This window comes from Choristoneura fumiferana, chromosome 5, assembly GCF_025370935.1.
Source record: "Choristoneura fumiferana chromosome 5, NRCan_CFum_1, whole genome shotgun sequence".
NCBI lineage: Eukaryota > Metazoa > Arthropoda > Insecta > Lepidoptera > Tortricidae > Choristoneura > Choristoneura fumiferana.
In genome coordinates this window covers 7,263,567-7,285,778 of record NC_133476.1, presented here as the reverse complement: position 1 = coordinate 7,285,778, position 22,212 = coordinate 7,263,567, and the positions used below count along the sequence as shown (strand labels likewise).

At 37.2% G+C, this 22,212-nt stretch overlaps 1 protein-coding gene across 1 annotated transcript in view; it reads left to right on the top strand.

Moving 5' to 3' along the window:
- Nucleotides 1-953: 953 nt before the first annotated feature.
- LOC141427714 (uncharacterized) overlaps nucleotides 954-22,212 on the top strand; it is a 37,251-nt gene continuing 15,992 nt past the window's right edge. The window contains 23 exon segments of the mRNA XM_074087309.1: nucleotides 954-1,287; nucleotides 2,550-2,611; nucleotides 3,972-4,120; nucleotides 4,953-5,097; nucleotides 5,840-5,956; nucleotides 6,402-6,492; nucleotides 7,009-7,128; nucleotides 7,479-7,720; nucleotides 8,413-8,530; nucleotides 8,939-9,071; nucleotides 9,537-9,655; nucleotides 9,780-9,892; nucleotides 12,720-12,929; nucleotides 13,622-13,733; nucleotides 15,610-15,727; nucleotides 16,702-16,844; nucleotides 17,580-17,716; nucleotides 18,615-18,719; nucleotides 19,169-19,277; nucleotides 19,835-19,917; nucleotides 20,490-20,590; nucleotides 21,408-21,594; nucleotides 22,020-22,144. Coding sequence (XP_073943410.1) covers nucleotides 1,096-1,287; nucleotides 2,550-2,611; nucleotides 3,972-4,120; nucleotides 4,953-5,097; nucleotides 5,840-5,956; nucleotides 6,402-6,492; nucleotides 7,009-7,128; nucleotides 7,479-7,720; nucleotides 8,413-8,530; nucleotides 8,939-9,071; nucleotides 9,537-9,655; nucleotides 9,780-9,892; nucleotides 12,720-12,929; nucleotides 13,622-13,733; nucleotides 15,610-15,727; nucleotides 16,702-16,844; nucleotides 17,580-17,716; nucleotides 18,615-18,719; nucleotides 19,169-19,277; nucleotides 19,835-19,917; nucleotides 20,490-20,590; nucleotides 21,408-21,594; nucleotides 22,020-22,144 — 3,031 coding nt within the window. The 5' untranslated portion in view covers nucleotides 954-1,095.

Sequence of the window (22,212 nt, the reverse complement as noted above, 5' to 3'; positions counted from 1 at the left end):
GATTCCGAGTGCGTTAGACATTATTAGACGACCGGATGGCCAAGTGGTTAGAGAACCTGACTAGCTTAAGGTACCGGGTTCGATTCCCGGCCAGAGCAGATATTTGTATAAATAATACAAATGTTTGTTCTCGGGTCTTGGAATATGTATTTAAGTATTTATTTATCTATATAAGTATGTTTATCTGTTGCCATATCCATAGTACAAGCTTTGCTTAGTTTGGGACTAGGTCAATTGGTGTCAGTTGTTCCATGATATAAAAAGGCCTCAGGACTACTCCTGGAACTTAGATTGTTAAATGCATTAGAAAATATCCCATCTTGGATATTCGACGTAGATTTCAGCACACCGAATGTTACAATCGTGACATGAGACAAGTTAGTATTCGAAAAATTTGCTGAGTAACTTTGATGGAATTGTCGGTGCCACATTTCGCTTGTCACGTTTAAGAAATAGGAGACTGAGGCTAAATCAGTTTGATAATCAGTTTGACGATCTCAGCCTAAATTCTTATATAATCTGACTTAATGTATTTATATCATGTAATTGTTTTGTTGAGTGAATAAATAAACTAAACTAAATTAATATCTAAGAGCCTTTGCACCCCGCGTCTTTCCATAGAACAGAGGGCCTACTTCGATTTTCGAATTTCGTTGTAGCCCTGCTGATATCTATACATTCGCGTGCGTATCGCATTTGTACTCGAACAAACGCGCTTCAACGGCACGCGAAAAAACCGCGGTGTGCACAGGCCCTAAAACTAATGAAAGTAGGTAATGAAATTAATATCTAATGCTTTCCCTGCCATGGTTTGCGATGTGCGTATTGTCATAGCAGCGTAAAAGCGTGGATATACTTTTATAAAGGTCTGAATGAATAACTAGCTTGGCACCATTCCCGGTAGCGTACTATATATAGGCATTAGAATTTCGAAAAATCTCAATTTTTTCTAAATGTCCGAGTATTTTTATTACTATTTCTTTTTACTACCTAACCATACTTTACACTTTTTAAAAATCAATAGCTACCTATGAAACCTCATTTTAACAGCACGATGCGTTATTGTGTTACGTACATAGACAAGTTGGTCGTGTTATGTCAATGTTTGGAATACGTTCGAGTCTGTCAAGTTTCTTAAGCAGACATCAACTTCCTCTGTCAAAAATTTACAAAGAGTTGTGGGCATTTCTAATAACCTTAAAAACAATATTATGTACAATATGGTCCCTATTTTTATGCTACTCCTTCAGCGACCTTGAAATGAAAAAGAGCACTAGCCTGGAACAAGTAAGTCATTATCATAAATAGTACTTTATGTCCAGTTTTACAATAATAAGTTGTTATAAATTTACTCATGCACTTATCTTCGTTCACAATGGCATTGTATCTATACAACAATCATATATTATCTGCTTCTGTTCTGCTAACTAATTCTGCGAGTATATTTTGTATTCTGTTGTATAAGAAAATGGAGTTGATAATCCCACTTCTCTCTTCCACTCTTTCCGTCTAAACCGCTGAACCGATATAGATGAAATTCGGTATAGGTACAGATAGTTTGAGTCCCGGAACCTTTCCCTATGTCTTTAGGTAGGTTAGGTTATTAACCCGGAAAATTACATAGTTCCCGCAAGATAGCGATAAACAAATTCTACGCGGACGGAGTCGCGGGCTTAAGCTAATCTTAAATAGATTATGGACAAAAATAAAACTATCAACCTCACGCGGGTGTGTTAGGAAATACAATTATTAGTATCTGAACTGCATTTCATACCATTGTGTTGCTATGCCTGACCTATAAGCAGTAAGCAAATGAACTTGTCTACTTACGATCAACACAATCAGCACAAGTGCTGCACTCGATATTTTCAAACCCAGCATTAGGTCGGCCTGTTATAAAAACAACATATTTTTAGATGAAACAGCTAAATTACAAACGTCTAAATTTACAAATATACCTATGGAAAGAAAAAACCGCCATAATATAAAGTCTACCTACTTATACTAGTTAGTTTGTTAAAAGAAAGTAAGGGACAATTGAGTTTCATCAGTATAATTACATTAAAATACATTTGTGTTTTTTTAATGTATTTAATTGTATTTTTATATTCCGAACTATTGTTGATGCACCACCTGTTGTAATCCAGTTCTTACTTCTTTCTGTAAAATAGGCTGCCTGGAAGAGATCGCTCTTAAGCGATAAGGCCGCCTATTGTTTACCTTGTAATTTTCTTTCTGTGTACCTGTTTTCTGTATCGATTACTATTTCTTGTGTAAAATAAAGAGTCATCATATTGTATTGTATTTGTTTAGTGTTAAGTTGTATTAATAAAACCATTTTTAAACAAAGAATGTTACTTGTAATGAATTATATTTATTAATACCACTGAAACTCACGTGACCCCTATTTTCTTTTGAGTAGAGTTTAGAAGCAGATTGTTATGACGAGAAGGAAAATAGTATTAAGGTTTATAGTTAAATACAGACTCGTAGAATTTGCTTTGAACTTACAATTGTCAAGACTATTCACTTAATGTACTGCCCCGCAGGTAAATGATACAGAAGTATTGTCTAGTGCGAAAAGTTGCACATATATACGACAATTTCCTGAGTAAGTATGAGCTCGCTAACAATACATACCTTGTTTGTGGTTAATTTTCATGTAAATTTATGGCTTTAACATTTAACAATACCGGTGCATATGTAAACGTTTTTATTATAAACTGGACTACTGTGTACCAATATTAAAAGAAGTGATTAATCGTCTTAGGTGATAATATTGACGTTTACCTTGTAGTAGTTAAGTATTAATGCACTATTTTGCTCCTGAATTATAATTTATAACATTACGTCACTCTCAGTAATAACATAAATAGTCGTAAAACTGAAGGTACATAATCAAAGTCAAAGTCAAAATATCTTTATTAAATTTATATTTATTTATATCTATAACAAGCATGAATGTCAAAAAAAATCTACCACCGGTTCGGAAAAACCTCTGTTGAGAAGAATATCCGGCAAGAAACTCAACTAGGTATATTTTAATCAACTACCTATATTTATTTATAGGTACAATTTGAAAATATATTTCCCTTGATTTGCTTATTACTTTTAATGAAAGATTAACATTCTCAATTTTTAAAGTGATGCCTGGTTAGTTGATTACCTACCCTAAGCTTGGCATTTTTTTTCGTTTCTTTATGACACGTACTGAGGCGTAAAACAACTTTGATTTTTGTACCTTGTATTCTAATATTTATGCCAGACCCGTACTGGTTGCCGTTGCATACAAGTATTACATATTAGCTTAAATAACGCAGTATTGATTAAAACATAATATATTTCCGTTGGATATATATATAAATATGTTGCCAATGTCTATAAAAACTGACGATTGCTTCATTTTATCATAAGATATCCATTTGCCAAATATTATTGCTGACTGGGTCGAACTAAGCAAAATATCGTATTTTGACTCTTTGATTGGATGTATGTATTGTAAACAACTGTACTGTACAATAAACTTTTCCAGCTATGTCTACTATAATTTTATTATTGGTATTATGACTTTGAACTTCTCTTAACCGGTCACACGTCTAATGAATTTTTAACTAAAGGTCATATTGGAGAGGCGCTCTATTTTTAAGGTAATCGAAATTAGTAACGAAATAAGTAACGCAAATCGTGAATAGGTTTCTTGCCACTGTGGCGCGCGGGGCGTCTCATGTGATATGGTCCGCAGTTTTGATATTTTTTTGTCATGTTTTTGAGGAGTGGGTTCTTGAATGGTTTAGATTCGCAATTGGGCCTTATAGGGGGCGCTGCAATCGAGCTCTAGGAAATGGGTTTGAAAGCGTACTCGTAAAATTTTACTTGTGCGTACGTAACTCACAGCCATATCACTATAACGATGTCCAATTGAGTTCATCGCAATCGATCATTCTAACTAGTTTCTAGCTTTTTATTTCCAGCAGAAACATAACTACACCGAAGAGAAGATTTCGAAACACGCTTGAAAATTTTAGCGAGAAGTATTGTATTATTATTAAGCCAAAACTGTGCCGCAGTAATTCGTTGTCTGAGCTCAGCACCAACCTCAGCGATCATAGTAGTAAGTACGGTAGGTACTTATAATATAAGTCATAAGATTATCAAGAAAAATAACAAGAACTCCTTTAGTTGAAAACCAATTTCCCATCTTTTCTCATAAATTACAAACTACAATTCAAATATCTTATATGCGTTTATCAATGAATGTTTCTACTCTCGTATTTTTAAGCCATTTGCTGTCGGCTCTTACAGCCGAGACTTCTTCAGGTACTGCAAACGCACACGTGTGCGTTCAAAAATCTTCTAAATTATGAGAATAGTGCAGTCACCAGCATTAATATCTGCCACAGCGGAGCGTGCAAAAATATCTGACAAGTCCTTCCGGCTCTAGAACTATTTCTCGAACTATTTACGACTTTATAGTCGTATCAGATATTTATGCAAGCTTGTTGTATCAGATATTGGTGCTGATGACTGTACTAGTAGAGTATTTAGTAATGTGTTATTTTAAATTTCCGTTAACTTTAAGGGACCATTGAACAGATCAAATGAAGTTAATTTCATTAAGACCCTGGCCTAAATAGTAAATTTTACGCAGTAAAACAGTGTAAACTTTCCTTGTTTATGATTTTAATTCACACATATTTAGCAAAGGAACGTCAAAAGAATGAGTTCTACCTGTCGTACGTGTTACGTTAATTGTGAATTTTACAACTGGACCTTCAACAATGACTGTGAAATATTTTTTCTATTTTGCTAAAAAGTTAATAACCAGATACTTTTTATCAATGAACTGAGCTGTCTGTCGAAGTTAACGGAAATCAAGAAAAACACAGTGTCTACGTTTCAGGTAGATAATTAATTAATCAGCAGTATTTTACTCGATTCATGGACTTTTTCAGCATTAGATTGTTTAAAACAGACAGAGAGTATATTAACGAAAAGGTTTAGTAAAAGTTGGTTCCACGTGCAAGCCGGAGATTCCGTCTTGAACCAAGGCAACAAACCAACTGACTCTCACTTCATTTCGTGGACCCAACAACAAAAGTAAGTGATTTTATAGTCACGCTTACCAATGAGATTGGTAAATTAGGTAGGGAAAATCAAACAGCGTAGCTATTGTAAAACGTATCCAACACACCCGAAATCCTGGGTCTAGGGTCGGAAAAACGCCCGTTATTTCACGTGGCAGTCCATTGTGACCATTTAGGATCATATACTTATGTAGAGTCGAAAAGTTGGTTTACAGTCAACGGATGTGTATGAAACACGTCGTAACATCATAAGAACTTAAGTATTAACTGTAAACTATTTACAGGGTTGTGTTTTAAAAACGAATGACGGGTGTTTTTCTGATCTACAGGCTGTGCACTGATGTAAGCGTTTCTTTAAAACCACGTCAAGACATGCATTGAATATTAGACACTATTTACTTCCTACCCTAGTTATTGATTTGCGTCACCTGGTAGGTGGCTATGGATTGTATTTTGGAGAAATCTACTTAAGCCCGCACTGTGATACAGCAATCGCACGCATTGGCGAGCTAAGAGACATCAGCAATCACAGCGTATATTTATCGTGTATACTCCCATCGAGATGGTATAGTATCTTGCCAAAATTATTGAGAACACCATCATTAACTTATGCCTGTACTTCAACCAAAATAACTTCAATTAATACGTCGGCTCTAGAATGTAACCTGAATATACCATACCTAAGAATGATTCCTGAGGTTTGCTTGATGATGGATCATAATTATGTTCATAAAGTAACAACCATTATTTTTTAGATCGTCAAACAAAAGAGGAGACATGTGCTCAGCCTCATACGGGGCTAAATTCGCCGCAGATTATGTCCAAGGCACTGAAGAGATGGAACCCAATTCTACCACCGCGGAAAACTCTAGGTCCCGGAATTTAAAAACATCTTATTTCGTAAATGCCGTCTGCTAGCCTTTTTTACCTAGTATTCACTAAAGTAGTAGATTTTCTCGTGATAAACAAGGAGAACGTTTTAAATCCATTGGTACTTTTATCAAGTTTTTCCAAAAAAAAAAATTTTATGATTATAAACCAGGCTGACTTTGTAGGTACTGCGTCGCAACTTCGACGATAAAATTATTAATTTCTGTTCGCGTTAGTTCTTTCAGTAGATGTTTTCATCGATTTTTCATTTACGAGTACATGTCAAACATTCACCTCTTGTACAAACAATATTAATTTTATAGCAATCGATTAACCTATCAAAGTAGCTCTAATTTGATCAAAGTAACCCGTATTACGCTGTTTGGTGACTTAGCTGTTGCCTGCGACTATGCTTTGCCAAATATGTGTGTGTGTATCTGATTACAGTGTGTGCAGTTCAGAACAGAGTGTGCACCGAACAGCCATTTTCCCATTTAAATCTACTCCGAGCGGTAACCTCAAAGTGCAGTCTAATCAGGTACATCAAATATATATTTAAACTGATGCTTACTTATGTAACCTTATCAGATTTGCCGTTAGGGTAACCCGTAGTACGTCGACATACCATCGGACTAGTGGCATTCAGCTCACGACTGAAGTAATAAAAAAATACAAACTTTAGCGGTGTTCTTTTTAGTATTTTGACCTCCTTTTAGGGTTTATTAATCTTAGTTATCTTTACAGTTTCGCCATGTCCGTCCGTCTGTCTATCTATCTGTTTGTCCATCTTTCTGCGGCTTAGCTTAGAGACTTTTAGTGCTAAAGAACTGTAATTATGCAGATAAATTTAAATTAACCACGCGGACAAAGTGATAATACCTATTCAATTTTTAAAAACACATTTTAGTATATAGGCACCTTCCCTACTCCTAAACGTAAAGTGGATGTTCGCGTAATATGATTTTAAGCAGATCGAAAACTCCTGCAATCACTTAATTGTCTGTCTTTTTATCAAGACCTTTTTTCTCAAGAACCTCTTTCCTATTCCTGTCAGGTTGTCTTTCAGTCTTCGACAGTAGGTGTTCTTCTAGCGGACCCCACGCAGGCCAAAGTCAAAGTCAAGTTCGAAGGCAAAGCTGCCGGAGAACCCGATGATGACACGGAACAACATTACGTTAGTATCTCGTCGTTATTTAAAAAACCCCGTAACTTAAATGAATATGTAAATTAAACTGAACGTTACAGTGCTCGAAGTAGAGTTCACTTAAGTATTAGGTTGTCGATTTTGGGATGCGAGCTTTTTAACACTTACTTTTTGCTTACAATAGATGTTATAAGGCTATCCGAATTTAAGAAACCATGGGGGTCGCAGGCGTATCCTAAATCATTTCGTGCCATATGCCTCGAAATGAGTCGCAGGCCGCTGGAGGATCCCATAGCCGGAAGAGAGTTAACAAAGTATGACACTGTTGAGACAAGATAATTGCAGTATCATTAAAATTATTTGATTGTTGTTGTCTCCAGTATCAAAGTGACGCAGAGCCTCAGCTACAATTCGGGTCTAACGAAGCAAATTTGCAATTAAAAACTCAATATGATCGCGAGCATGGTGGAAAAACGAAAACCACTGGAGTACGGGAGGACATAGGAAAGGACCTAGGCAGCCTAGGATACGCCATGGCGGAACCAGTGGACTGGATAAGAATCCAATTGCCCAAAAAACAGGACCTGTTCCAAGAATTCTATAGACGGATCCATAATTATGTGTAAAATTTATTTGATTACTTGTCTTGTTAAATAATCTGTGCTCGTGACTTTGCCTGCGCAGAAAATGAAATGGACTTCCCTCCCTTCCCCCTTATCGCCGAAACTACTGCGCTAACGACATAGCTAAAACTTGATATTTGAGACGTGTAGCTTCGACGGTTTCGATTTTCCATAAATCTATGCATTATTATTATATTATATTGCATCCTTTGGGGTTGACTTTCTGGCCTTATTTCTTGCTTACATCACAATGCTCTCTGTGCAAAATTTTAAGCTTCTATTATTAGATAATTCTAGTCCTAGTAGTTTGGATTGCATGTTGATGTGTCAAGTCAGCTTCATTTGTAAAGATTTGATTATGTATGTAAACATATTCCTATTCAAGTATTTCATGTAAAGCGCAGCGTCAGTTTGGACATTTTAGTTTCCTGTAAAGTTACAAATCTCACTATTTCAAGTTAACTTTATTTTATTCCTAAGAATTTGTAAAACGGTTTATTGCTTCCAAGTAATGAATAACAATAGTTTATAAAATACGTGCAGATAAGTGTCTGTATTATGTAGCTTCAAGGTACGCCATGACATGACGCAGACTGTCAGTAGGTGTGTTTTGGTCGCGCCAAAAATGCTATCGGTTTATGACTGATACGACCGAACAAGTATTTATTTATCATTTTTATGATGTCTGCAGGAACACAGATGCTATAATACATATCGGTGATGAAGAGTTCCATTGTCACCATATAGTACTGCAAGTTTATTCCGCCTTCTTTAATAGTAACACGCAAAAAGACATCACATTGCCGACAGTAAGTATTGATGTCATTCCTAACCCCTACCTATATTCCTACATTCTAACATAGCCGTAAAGGCAACCGTGATGATGATGAATTGAGGATGAAGAATGATGTAAGAATATTTATGAGGATCTTTAAGATTAATCTTCATAGAACAGCACAAAATTGGCAATAATAAATAGAAGTACTTCATAAAAATTTTGTATTCAACAATACCTAGGTAATTCACATATCAAAACTTGTGTACTACTTAGTTAAATGTAAAATTTCCATGAATTTACGCGCGCCTTTATTTAGCCACGTCGTTTCTAGTGTTAGATAGTTAGGGCTCTTTTGCAGCACTCGATATCTAATCTACGTCTAGGTATCATAATTTTAAGTGTCCACTACAATAGCAATCCAGTAATGTGTTTATTTCAGAGCAACGTAACGCCGGAAGCGTTTCAAACAATATACGAATGGATGATATTCAGCGGACCCGAAAGCAACAAGGCGTTGAAAAGAAACAATATTTTGGACTTATTCTGCGCTGCACAGTTTCTTGCAATCAAAGGCAAATTGTTTTCCAAATTACGTAAACTTTTTACCCGACTGCAAGGAGTGGTATTGTTTTCGCGCGTATCTTGTTTTGCTGATGCGATGGTATTACATTACATTATTGCTTGTCATATACTTAAACATATTTTTACTGCATTTCTAATGAATCTGACCACTAAGTACGTCAAAATTAACATTCAAGGTTTGAAGCAAACTAAAAAGTAAATAAATAGGTAGGTATACGAAGTGATGATACAAAAAAGCTTGTAAAAATTTGTTTCTCTGTAACAAAATGAGGAATTCACGTTGTTTGATTAACTTTTAATAAGATACGTAGTCAATACCTTTTGCATTACTTTTTTTTAAGTTTATATTTTTACTTGCCTCATGTTTGTTTTATGAAACTATAACCAAGTCTTAAAATGGTTAAGTTATCTAAAACGTCAAAAATATATTTTTACGGCTCTTTTTTGTGAACTAGATTTAGAAGACCAATGCTGGGCCTTCATTGTCAACGACACCTTGTTCACCGAAGACACTGCCTTCGCTTTATTCAGAGAAGCGCGGACAAAAGGCATCACACCCGTCATGGATTTGATGGTAATTTTCAACCTTCTATATAATAAAGTAGACAATCGAATTGTAATTTATTAACTTCTTCGGAATTAAACTATGGAATTTCCTGCAAAATTTAGTTACGGTACTCGATTTTAAAATTTTACAGGTCCCACGAGTTATGAGATTCTTTCTGCCTCTAGTGGCTTCAAGAGATTTCTTCGACCTGGAATCGGATGAAATACTCACTTTTCTCAAGTCTAATTATATTTGTGTCACAAGGTATTTCAAAAGCTTCATAATTAGTGTACTCGTAAGCCCTTTGGGTGTGGCCTGTGCTGTGGTGACGAGACGAAGGATAGGTAGAGTTACCCAGCTTTACCCCCTACCTCACTGACGGGCCACGGCTGTGTTATAGGTTGAACGATGGCAGCGGACGAAGGAAAGTGAAGTGGGAGAATCTTTCTGTCTTTAACTACGAACAAATAATAAGTCAGGAAGCGTAACTCAGAACAAATTCCACACAAAAAGTGGCCATACCTAAAACTAAAACCAAAACGACTTATGATTCAAACACGATTTGTTTGTTGATTGGTTAAAATTTAGAAACAAAGCAGGTGGGGTTGGCTCGCGTGATGAAATGTCAGATTCACAAATTACATAGACGACTGGCGTTCAGACGGATCACTTCTTACATCTAACGTTTCAATGACGTGTCATATATTGATAATGACAGCTTGTTTTTTAAGCGACTTAAAGGAAAAGGAGGAGGTTATCAATTAGGTTGTATTTTTTTGGCTGTTACCTCAGAACTCCGTCATTTATGAACTGATTAGAAAAAAAAATAGTTTGTATAGGAATACCTTTAATTAAGTCCCATAGGCACAAAATCAGGATCTGATGATTGGATCCTAAATAAATCGATAGAACTCTTTAAATATTGTAGGGACACCTATGGTAAACTAATTTGGATATACTATTTAGTAGTAACTCGTGCATTTGCGCTAGAACATCATCATTTGATGAGAAAAAAGTATGAACAGGGGTCAGGAAACTGTCATTTACGTTATGTGAGCCATAGACCACAGACTTGATTTTGCACAATACTGAACATCTCCAACTGATAATGTATTTTAACATTTTTAGGGTTCCGGAGCCAAAATGGCAAAAACGGAACCCTTATAGTTTCACCATGTCTGTATGTCTGTCTGTCCGTCCGCGGCTTTTCTCAGGTACTATCAATGCTAGAAAGCTGTAATTTTGCACAGATTATTTTAAAGTGGGAGTTTTTTTTCTCATCCAACCCTATAGTGTGGGGTATCGTTGGATAGGTCTTTTAAAACCATTAGGGGTTTGCTAGGAAGATTTCGATTCAGTGATTTATTTGCGAAATATTCAATTTTAAAGTACGAAATCCATAGAAAAATAGAACTTATTTTTTTCGTAATGGCTACGGAAGTACTTACTAGTGGAAAGTGATCCCCGGACATTTTAATTTTGCATTGTAATAACACTGTTTGTGACAATTTAGAGTGACTTCATGTAGAGCTGTAAATCTTTTTAAAACTTCCCGAAAATAGATGTGGGAAATAGATCCTTGCATCAAGAAATATAAGACAAAATTAGTATGACCATACTTAGACAGCATTTTTATTTCTGGTTTAAAGGAACATCCGACTTTCGTAAATACTTTACAACGACGATTCTAACAGTATATAAAGTACGTATGAAGACACGCTAGTTCTAAGGGGCCTGGTAATTAGTAAGCGACTTAAAGGAAGGAGGAGGTTATCAATTAGGTTGTATTTTTTTGGCTGTTATCAGCTCCGTCATTTATGAACCGATTAGTAGTTTATACCTTAATTAAGTCCATGTCAGGATCTGATGATTGTTCCTAATATGAACTCTTTAAATATTGTAGGGACACCTATGGTAAACTTTGGATACATTTAGTAGTAACTCGTGCATTTGCGCTAGAACATCATCATTTGATGAGAAGAAAGTATGAAGAGGGGGAAGAAACTATAATTTACGTTATGTGAGCCATATACCACAGACTTGATTTTGCACAATACTGAACATCTCCAACTGATAATGAAAATAGGGTTCCGGAGCCAAAATGGCAAAAACGGAACCCTTATAGTTTCACCATGTCTGTATGTCTGTCTGTCCGTCCGCGGCTTTTCTCAGGTACTATCAATGCTAGAAAGCTGTAATTTTGCACGGATATATATATGTAAACTATGCCGCTAAAATGGTACAATAAAAAATACAAAAAAAAAACCTTAGGGTACCTCCCATAGACGTAAAGTGGGAGTTTTTTTTCTCATCCAACCCTATAGTGTGGGGTATCGTTGGATAGGTCTTTTAAAACCATTAGGGGTTTGCTAGGAAGATTTCGATTCAGTGATTTATTTGCGAAATATTCAATTTTAAAGTACGAAATCCATAGAAAAATATAACTTATTTTTTTCGTAATGGCTACGGAAGTACTTACTAGTGGAAAGTGATCCCCGGACATTTTAATTTTGCATTGTTACTACACCACTTCATACACGTTGGCATGACAATTTAGAGCTGTTCACAATCAAAAATGCGAAAATTTGACGTGAGCTCACTAAACTTGCAAAATAAATGTCAGTCAAAATTAAATGACGCGCATGCCACACTTAGGACACAGTTTCCAATTTTTTTATAACATAGTCTTTAAATTATTTGATGGAGCAAACGTGTAGGTATATGTATGAAAGAGTTGCTAGGTGATCCTACGCATGCAAGAGGCCGTGGCATCAGAGGCCTATATACTTGCCCAGCTACTAGTACACAATTTAGTAGTGTGTGTGTGTGTGTATGAAATTTCCAAAACACATTGAGCCTGCGTGAAAGTTATAGCTCAAACGCTCGAATTTTGAGAGAAGACATCTCACCAACATTAAAACATAATTATTAGATCACCATGATCGTCAGTCGAATGACGTCCTCTAACGACCATGGGCCGCCCGCATCCATCCTTTACCAGGCTATCAGTCCGACTAGTGGGGCTCTACTCGTGCTGCGTTTTAGCTGTCATCCAAGAACTCGTGACTGGATTTTTATGTTATTTATTTAGTGAAACAGAAGTGCTGATGGCGGGAGTGCGCTGGCTGTACGGTGACTGGCCGGCGCGCCGTCGGTTCGCGACGGACGTGATGCGCTGCGTGCGTTTCGGCCTGATCTCGCCGTGGCAGCTAGTCGACATCAAGAGAAACCCGGACAACGGGGAGATACTGGAGATCGTGAATGACTCAGAAGTACAGCAGATGGTTGATGACGGGCTTGCGTAAGTGACTATGTTAGAGCTGGCTTACGTTACGTCGAACGGACTAAACCTTGCTTGGTCATCTTTGCTCTTCTTCTATACTTTTTTTCTAGGACATTGTTTTTAAGTATAAACACGTAATGTATAAGATTAAGATGACCAATTTTTTCAAATAAACTTAGAATAGATGTTTTTGAAATAAGTTTGAGCGTGAGTCTGAAGTAATTACTTCTGCTTCATTGGCCAAGGGAAAACTAACCGAAAACGGTAAACTTGGGTTTCACCAGGGCGAGTATTGGGCCTGGGGCGTTATGTGTCACTGTTATTCGCTGAAGTTTATTAGGTATTCTTTCGCGGGCGAGAGAAGACCACCTAATTCTAGTCTCACACTACGAAAAGTAAGAATTATTATTCGTAGCTCACACTGGTATCTATAGACGAAACTTCGAGAATATGTTACGTGGTTAAGTCCCGTTTTCCTTTACATTCTACCACAGCATTAGATAGATTTTTCGAATAACGTCATAGTAAATTGCGTCATTGTGTCGTATGTGGGCTGAGACTATAAAAGTGCTAATTGTTTGCTTTCTCATAGAACAACACTAAAACATGAATCACCGCTTAGTGGAATTCCCTTTGCACAAGATTTTGAAAGTCCAAATATTTTAGTTTGGTAATGTTCAATTATTTGCTTACTCATTTTCTTGTTTCAGTTATGTGATCATCAAATATTGGTACGGTAATAATTCGAAGAATTATTACCATTGGATAGACGTTCTTGGTCTTACCGAACCAGCTGAAAGGAACTGGATTGGTGAAGAAAAGGTACCTAACGATAAACAGCATTCTAGTCACTTGGCAGGAGTTCTATGCTGTTACTGCCTGTATTCTACATTGTTTTCCTTGGCACATGGCATAAATATGTTCAACTGCCATAATATCTACCTTCGAAGTTGGCTTAGTAATAAAAAAACATAAATTTATTTAAAGTTAAAACGAACAATGAGACAGTCGAGAGAACTCATATACCATAAAGGTAATAATGTGCAGTACAGGTACAGTACACTAAATTTTTTGACGACATTATATTTTTTAACTCGTTAAAATACCTACAATAAGTGAAAAGGTGAATAATACATACAGTAAGTACATTACTGCAGAGTCCAGTAAGTAAGCCATCCTGCATGGACGAGTACAAGTTTGTATGTATGTATGTAAACTCTTTATTGTACAAAAGAAAAGAAACAAAACACAATTGACAAACTTTGAGATACTTGTACAAAGGCGGACTTATCCCTTTAAGGGATCTCTACTAGTCAACCTTAGAGTAGATGAGAGGAGTATGAGGAGGAGAGGAGGAGGAGGAGGAGGAGTAGGCGTTTGATGGCCGAACCGCCAGGTGAGGCCATCAATGATACGATGCCAGGATGGCGATTACAGGTCGAAGCTTGTATAGAGCTTTTCTCAAAAATGATGAAGCTTGTATAGTTTTTCTCAAAAATGATGGTGATAATGAAATGACGGTGATTTAGATGTGATGATGATGATTGTGATGATGGTGATGGTTTTAAATGATGATGATGATGATTGATAATGGTTGGCGGTGATGATGATTGTTAGTCATGGTGATGATGATGATGATTAATGATGGTTGACGGTGATGATGATGATGATGATGACGATTGATGATGATTGATGGTGATGATGATGATGATGATGATTGTTAGTCATGGTGATGATGATGGTCGTTGCTAGTGATGATGATGATGATGACATGGACCCATTTCTAAATATTAGTTAACTACACCCAACACTGCCGCTCGGTCCGCGCGCTGTTTGTGACGGGTTCCAAATTTTAAGGCTGGAAACAGTGCTCGACCGACGGTCAGCGCTGACTGTCGGTCAGCGTAGCTAGTCTATGAATGCGCAAACAGCTACGCTGACGGTACGCGCGTGATTTGGTGCGCGCGTACAGTCGGTCGAGCCGTCGGCCCGGCTCGTCGGTCGCGCGGCGTCGGTCGATCGACGAGCTATGAAATTGTATGGATGCGTTAAGTGCTTCGCTGACGGAGTGTCCGACCTGTGAACTGTACACACGCTTCGCAGTTCGCCGTCAGCGTAGCACTGAATGAATTTTCGCAACCGACGGTCAGCGCTGAGTACGGTCAGGACGTACCGTCGGTCGAGCACTGTTTCCAGCCTAAACGGAACCCGTTACTCTCCAGGAAGTAATTTCATACTTACTTCCTGGACACTAGCAGCTAGTCCCCAGGATACGTTACTTTCTACGAAGTTTTTGATGAGGTACCTAACGGCAACATTTCATAACATTTTTGAGAAAATATATTTGTAGCCGACTATAGGTAGGTTGTAAAATTTATTTTTTGTATTTTTTGGATTCAGTTTGATAATAAATAAATATCATGGGAGAATTGATACCTAGACCTAGTCCCAAACTAATCAATGATTACAATACGAGTATTCATTTACACTTTACATGTCTGATGACACGTACCTAGTTTATTTCTATTGGCTTGTGTAATACCTACCACGAATTTAACCTTGTGACAACGTTCTACTAATAAGTCAACAATAGTCAATAAGTAAACTCTGGCGTCCTTACGTCTGCACGAGCCGTAAATTTCCTAAACAGACTCTTTAGTAAACAATACAACCCGATAGCTGTTTATTTGTGTTGCAGAACCACGTGACGTACAAAGATTTCCTGAAATACCTCGAACAGTTTATGGTGCCGAAAGATCAGATGTACCAGCAAATGGCGATGATGCAACCGCCGCGACGAAATGAAGACATTCCTGGTATTTTGCAAACAAATAGATGCTAAAGTTACTTGTTCCGTTTCTAATGACTAGCGCCTTCAATATTCATGGTGCTATTCTGTACATGAGTTGCTCGTAACAAGGCCAAATTAATAGGAATTTAGTTCTAATACAAAATATATATTACTTGTATATGGATCACGCGACATACGTGAAACTATGAATTAAATCTAGGTGCCGTATTTAAACTTACATATGATTTTGCTCCTTCCTCTCACTTGAAACGACGAGATTGTAATTTCATTTGGATTGTGGATTCAATCAAATTGTTTAAGGACTTCTTCATATTTCAGCTATTTTTGGGTGAATTCTATTCTGTACTCGTATGTGTCACACCTACCTACGTAGTCTACGCTACTTTTGTCTCAGGAAATAACTAATTAGACATAGGTAGTAGATGGTTTCAAACATGACTCAAGTCAGCCCACATCCACTTGGGTATTAGGATGGTACTAACGAGTAGATAAAGGTTTTTACATTTGCACGCCACTTTACCTGATGCAATTGAACTGCCATCCATCAGCCATTTAAATAAAAGCACATAATGATCCGTAAATAATGTAGACTATTAACTAAATAACCTGTTGGAACTTTGTTGATGTTCCCATAATCTACATCTACACCACATTTCTACACCAGAACTTCACTTTAGCCTTGGATGGCCCTAGGTATCTATCCGGAAATACATCCGATAATTTTCGTGCCACAATAGAACTTTTTCTAGACAGTCTTTTTGTATGGTTAACTGCAATTTAACGCGGTCCAACTATTAGGACTCTATCTACCAATTAATGATCAAATCCGACGGAGTATACCGTCGCAAACATATTACGTTTTTTCGTGTCTCTTTCACGAACGACTACGAGTACTTAGTTAGCCTTTGATCGAAGAGCCTGAAACTTTATCACAGGCAATATGCATTAAATTAACATTAGGAATGTTTATTGAAGCAGGCAGCCTGCGCATGGATCCCGACAAAATGGAAATGCGGAGGCCTAAAATGGACTTCCCACTACCAGCGACTCTAAAAGGTCTTGCAGGTGACAAAGACAAGTCGTTGCCCACTATGAGTGAATTCTTCGAACATAGAAAGAAGGTACTCAACTTTCTGAAACGATTTCTGTTAAAAATATCTAGTTTCATAATTTATTTTCGCCTGCTACATTATTGTTACAAAGTCGAAAGAAACTTTTTATTCAAGAAAAACTGAGATACTACGATAAAAGTCTAGTTATTAGGTATCAAATATATCTATCTAATGGACGGTATTGAAAAACAGACCAAGTGCTATTCAAACTCACGCACCGAGGGTTCCAAATGAATTTGTAGGGATCTACCTCTATGAATATTCAGTGTTATCAGAGCCCCTCTTCTTAAAATAAAATGTTTTCAAACTTTTCTAATTGGTTGTGCTATAAAAGCTACCTTCATACCAAATTTAGTTTCTAGGACAACCGGAACTACCCTTTTAGGTTTTCAGATACAGCATTTGTATGGAAACATCTAATTTAATTACTGTATATCTTTTGATTGCATATAAGGAATTAGATTTTTTCACTGCTTCAAGTGAAAGTAGACCTGCGTATTTAAATTTATTTTAAACTTTTTACCTCAACGCGTTCCTGAGTAAAAGGATCTTGATAGACAGAAATACAGACAGATGGACAGACGGATAACAAAATGATCCTATAGGGATTCAGTTTTTTTCCTTTAGAGCTTTGGAACACTAAAAATCAAATATTTATGCACGCTTTGTAGTGTCAGATATTGGTGCTGGTAGTCACCAGTAGGTACAGTCGTACAACTACTGAAAGTAATTATTTTAACACAGGCTCAAGATTCAAATAATTCTCCATCACCTGCTCGATCGCCCTCGCCACCACATGACGCGGTGCTGGCAATGCATATGAGGAGCATGTACGACCGACGGAAAATGAGGGCGGTAATGACTTCCGACATGGAGGAGAGGTAAACTAGCGGATTACAACACTGCACAACCTTTTTGTAAAAGTACTTTTCAATACATGCAACTATTTTGCTGACTGTACTTGCATTTAACCTACATAATATGTACCCACTTTTGTATGTCTAAGTCGATTGAACCGTTGAAGTGGGTCAAATTCGTATCGCAAGATTGGATTACTCACAAACAGACAGAGAGCGGGACAGGTAAAAACTAAGTAAAAGCTTGTAAAAATCTCGATAGAGAAAGATGAGGTAGTTTTTAAGTAGGCATCTATTTGAAATTCAAGTATCTACGAGTGAATGATTATTTATTGCATGTAATTACTTTCGTAGAAGAACGAGGGTCACCAAAATAGTCAAGCGAATTAGCTCGTTGAAGTGGTAAATGGGCAGGCCGAAATTTCTAGAATGGAGACCACGGATCGGCAAAAGCAGCGTAGGACGTTCACCAACTACATACAAATACAAATAATTTCACATGGACATGGATGGATGATCTGGATAAAAACACAGATTTATGTTGGATACAGCCCGGTTCCAACTGAAGCAACTGGAGGTCTATGGGGGAGACCTATGTCTAACAGTGGAAGTCCTGCGCCTGATATGATGATGATGTTGATTACTTTCGTAAAACAACAATAACTGTGGCATCTGCTTAGCAATAGAGCTCGTCAAAATCAGTCTCAGCTCACTGCTGATAATCGTGACAAGCGGCGACCAATTCTTTTAAGTAATATCATATAAAGTTCCCCACTTCGACCCATCGGTTGTTCTGTGGAGAGCATTGCTTAAAGAGAGATAGTCACACACTCGTATTGGACTCTTCCTCTTCATTTATTAACGTCTATCACCATCACCATGGAAAAGCTTAAATGTTTTTATTTACATTTTGTTATTTTAGGACCGCAAACCACTCTCCTATGAGCAGCCGAAACTACAAGCTACGCCATTGTTTCGACGTAAACAAATACAACAGATCCACATGTGCACGATCCAACAGGATAATGTAATTTTTTTATTTGTTTTTTTTTTTGGATAATTGATGTGTTAACTACCGGGGGTTCATATCAATAAACTACATCATTTTTATCTGACTCCTCCCCGCTACCACAAATAGTCACTACTTTATTAGAAGCTCGTATGTACCTACCTCAAAAAGTATATTTTTTCTGAATTAACTTTATGAGATTTATTTCAAGGGTCAGTTTTGTTAACGCATTGATTTGAGATACGAGATTTTTTAAATTAATTGCGTTGTGTATCAAGGTAAAAATATTTTAGCTAATTTTGTTTGCATTTTTTACTTTACTAGGTTTCAGATTGGGCGTGGTTTATTTTTACTTCCTTATTGACTTTTGCACACACAGAGTTACTGCTACGAGTTTGGGAAATAGGTAAATTTTGAACTAAATTCCTTGATGATCTAGGTTTAAACCAAAGGAATATGTTTTTCAGGATGCACGTTCTCACAATAAAGGTCAAGTCTTTGATCCCCCTGAAAAGGATTCTACTGAGGAACTTAACACGAATCGGAGCGATAGCAGCAACGACACCGCAGAGACAAGTACTGTAAGCAATAAGAAATGTACCTAGTGAACCGAGCTTCGCTCATCCTAAATTTATATAATGCGTTTTTCCAGAAATAAAATCAAGCGAAATCGCTTCTTCACCACCGAAAATTCCCACATAGCAACATCGAAATCGTTAAAGCAGTTTCTGAGATTTTAAAAAAAAACAGGAATTGCTTGTTTAAAAGTATTCAGTAGGTAGATTAGATACGTAACTAGTTAAAGAAAAAAAAATACACTATTTAACCATTTGAATGCCACCGTATCATACAAAAGTTATCTATCATATCATCTATGTACCATATCATTGTATTTCCAAAAGATAATTTGGACTAAAAGCACGCACGTCGCTATTGCAGGTCTATATGCTTTTGCCTGGTCTTGACGGATTCGGGCACCGCTAGCGTTCAAAAAGTTAAATAACTACTAATAACTAGTCTCCCTAAACTAATACCCTTACAAAAGAACATCAGTTGTCACATCAATTTGTAAAGTCATCAGAATTTCAAGTTATCATTTGATAGTTTCAAAACATATCCTTTTGGGTTTTCAGAATCAGTGCGGTCGTTCTGAAAGGAGGCACAGTGTTGCAGCTAGCTACCTAGCTGCTGCTACTGCTGCTTTGGCTGGCAATAGGTATACGTTCTTCATACAAATAAATACAACTGAAGTCAAATAGACTAAAACACCAATATAATTTTATAAAGAAGTAAATTTGTAACAAATAGTCAATATTTGCTTTGACAGAACGCCACAAGCGCCTTTGTCGCCGCCTTCCCGTAGTCGGAAAATGTCCTCCACGTCTCGGCAGAATACCTCCACCAGCCCGGTCATCTCGCTCTTTAACCACTCCAAGGAATCCTTGGCAAGGGTTAATATGTAAGTTACACATATTGGGTTAATTTTATAATGAGTGTAAGTTTGGTTTTGCCAGCTAACTTCGCTCTTATTCCGCAATTAGCAAGCTTCGCCGTTGAAAGATACGCCAAGGGCGACATCATTATTATGAAAGTGTTGTAGATAGCTTTTATATCGAGAAGCAAAGGTATGCCAAATAAAATATGTTTTTTTTTATCTTTCTTAATGAGTTGTGGATTGCATGAATAGTTTGGTCGGAAAGGTCGCAATTTTAAAAACATAAGTACACGGAATGATGATGTGTTTTACCTAGTATACCGTCATTGTTACCATATTATCTTTATTTTCAGGAATAAATTATCTACCTCGATTCTAGGACCCTCCAACAAGATTTACATTACTGAAGGCTCTCTGTTTAACTGGAATAGAGAAACTGTTTTAGTTTTCGGAGGTATTGACCCTCACGCTACGTATGGTGTTGGACGGAACACTGGCAAAGATATCAGCAGGTACAAAAAATATATTTATTAAATATATAAATATATATATTTCAGTAAGAACAAAATGTTCAGAGTTTAACTAGTGCTTGATATTAAAGGTTCGATCCAGTAACTAATGTTTGGGATTGCGTTGGAGATCTGCCCGAGCCGAGACACCACCATTCTGTAGCTTTCCTACGAGGCAGAGTTTACCTTGTCGGTATGATTTCATATTAAATATCATGGAGACTGAATAACAAGTTATCTTCTTTACACACTACGAGAAGATTTTATTCGGTTACAATTAAAATTTCAGGATTTCACTAAATTTTCATAAGGTTTTCCGAAATACATCACGATTTTTATTCACGTTGCATGAAGAAAACTTGTGCCAAATTTCAAGTAGGAATATCAGAATAGTAGCCAGAAATCCAGCTATTTACGTACAAAAATTCATTCAAACTTTCGGTTTGATAATATTAGTAGGTTTGTGTTTCTCTTTTATGCGCAATATAATGTTTTTGTAAAGTAGCCAATTTCTATTTATCGCAATCATACGGCTCACTTCTTTTAAACAACGTTACGAGCTTAGGTAATTGAACCAGTTAATGAGGACCTCAACATACCCATATCTAGGTACTCCGTCTCTTGCTACATAATTGTTTGGTGAATAGCCCTACCCTCTGCGGCCCTGTCACCTGCATAATGTATGAATTAGTTCATGCCCAATGAAAACTTCATTTCAATGTAAATTCAATAATATTTATTTGAAAATATTGTCGATCTGAGGTGGCGCGGATCCCCGTGACGACGACATTCGCGGCAAATCGGTGGTCGTATCGACAGTGTGGAGTTACGAGCCGGTGACCAGGTCCTGGTACAGCGAGGCTGGCCTCTCTATTCCGAGGAAGAATTTTGGCCTGGTCGTGCACCGCATGGCGCTGTATGCCATAGGAGGGCAGGACAAAAAGGGCAGGTACTCGTAAGGTCACCTTAAAACTGAACTCGAGAATCATACATAACATAAATGACTGTTTTTTTTTGCTTCACGGTTAGGCATATTTTTAGCGGCTGTGTGCAGATTGTGATTAGTTGATTAGTCTTAATAAACTCGTGATATTCTGACGTATCTACCAGAATATTTCCACTATCATGACACTGATAAATGTCTAGAAATACCGGGAGCTCATTAAAAGTAATCACGGCCAATATCCCGTAGCAAACAGGTCTAATATAAATTACTGTCTCTGATCGTTTCTCCTAGTGTTTTTCCTTAGTGACTTGACTGCTGGCTGAAAACAACATTGTATATAACTTCTTCTTTACGTTAAACCTATCTCAGTGCTGATTTTCCAGCAACGTGGTCTGAAATTCCCACATCAGGCACTATATCATTCCCAGGGTCCTCCGCTCAGTGGAGAAGTTCGACCCAAAGACGGGCGCATGGAGCGAAGTGCGTTCGATGAGCGTCGCTCGCATGGCCGTCGCCGCTACCAAGTACCGCGAGTACATCTGGGTGGCTGGCGGTATGACCGGCGAGAAGAAGAGACCCGTCTGCAAAGTTGTTGAGTGCTACAACTCCAATACCAACGAG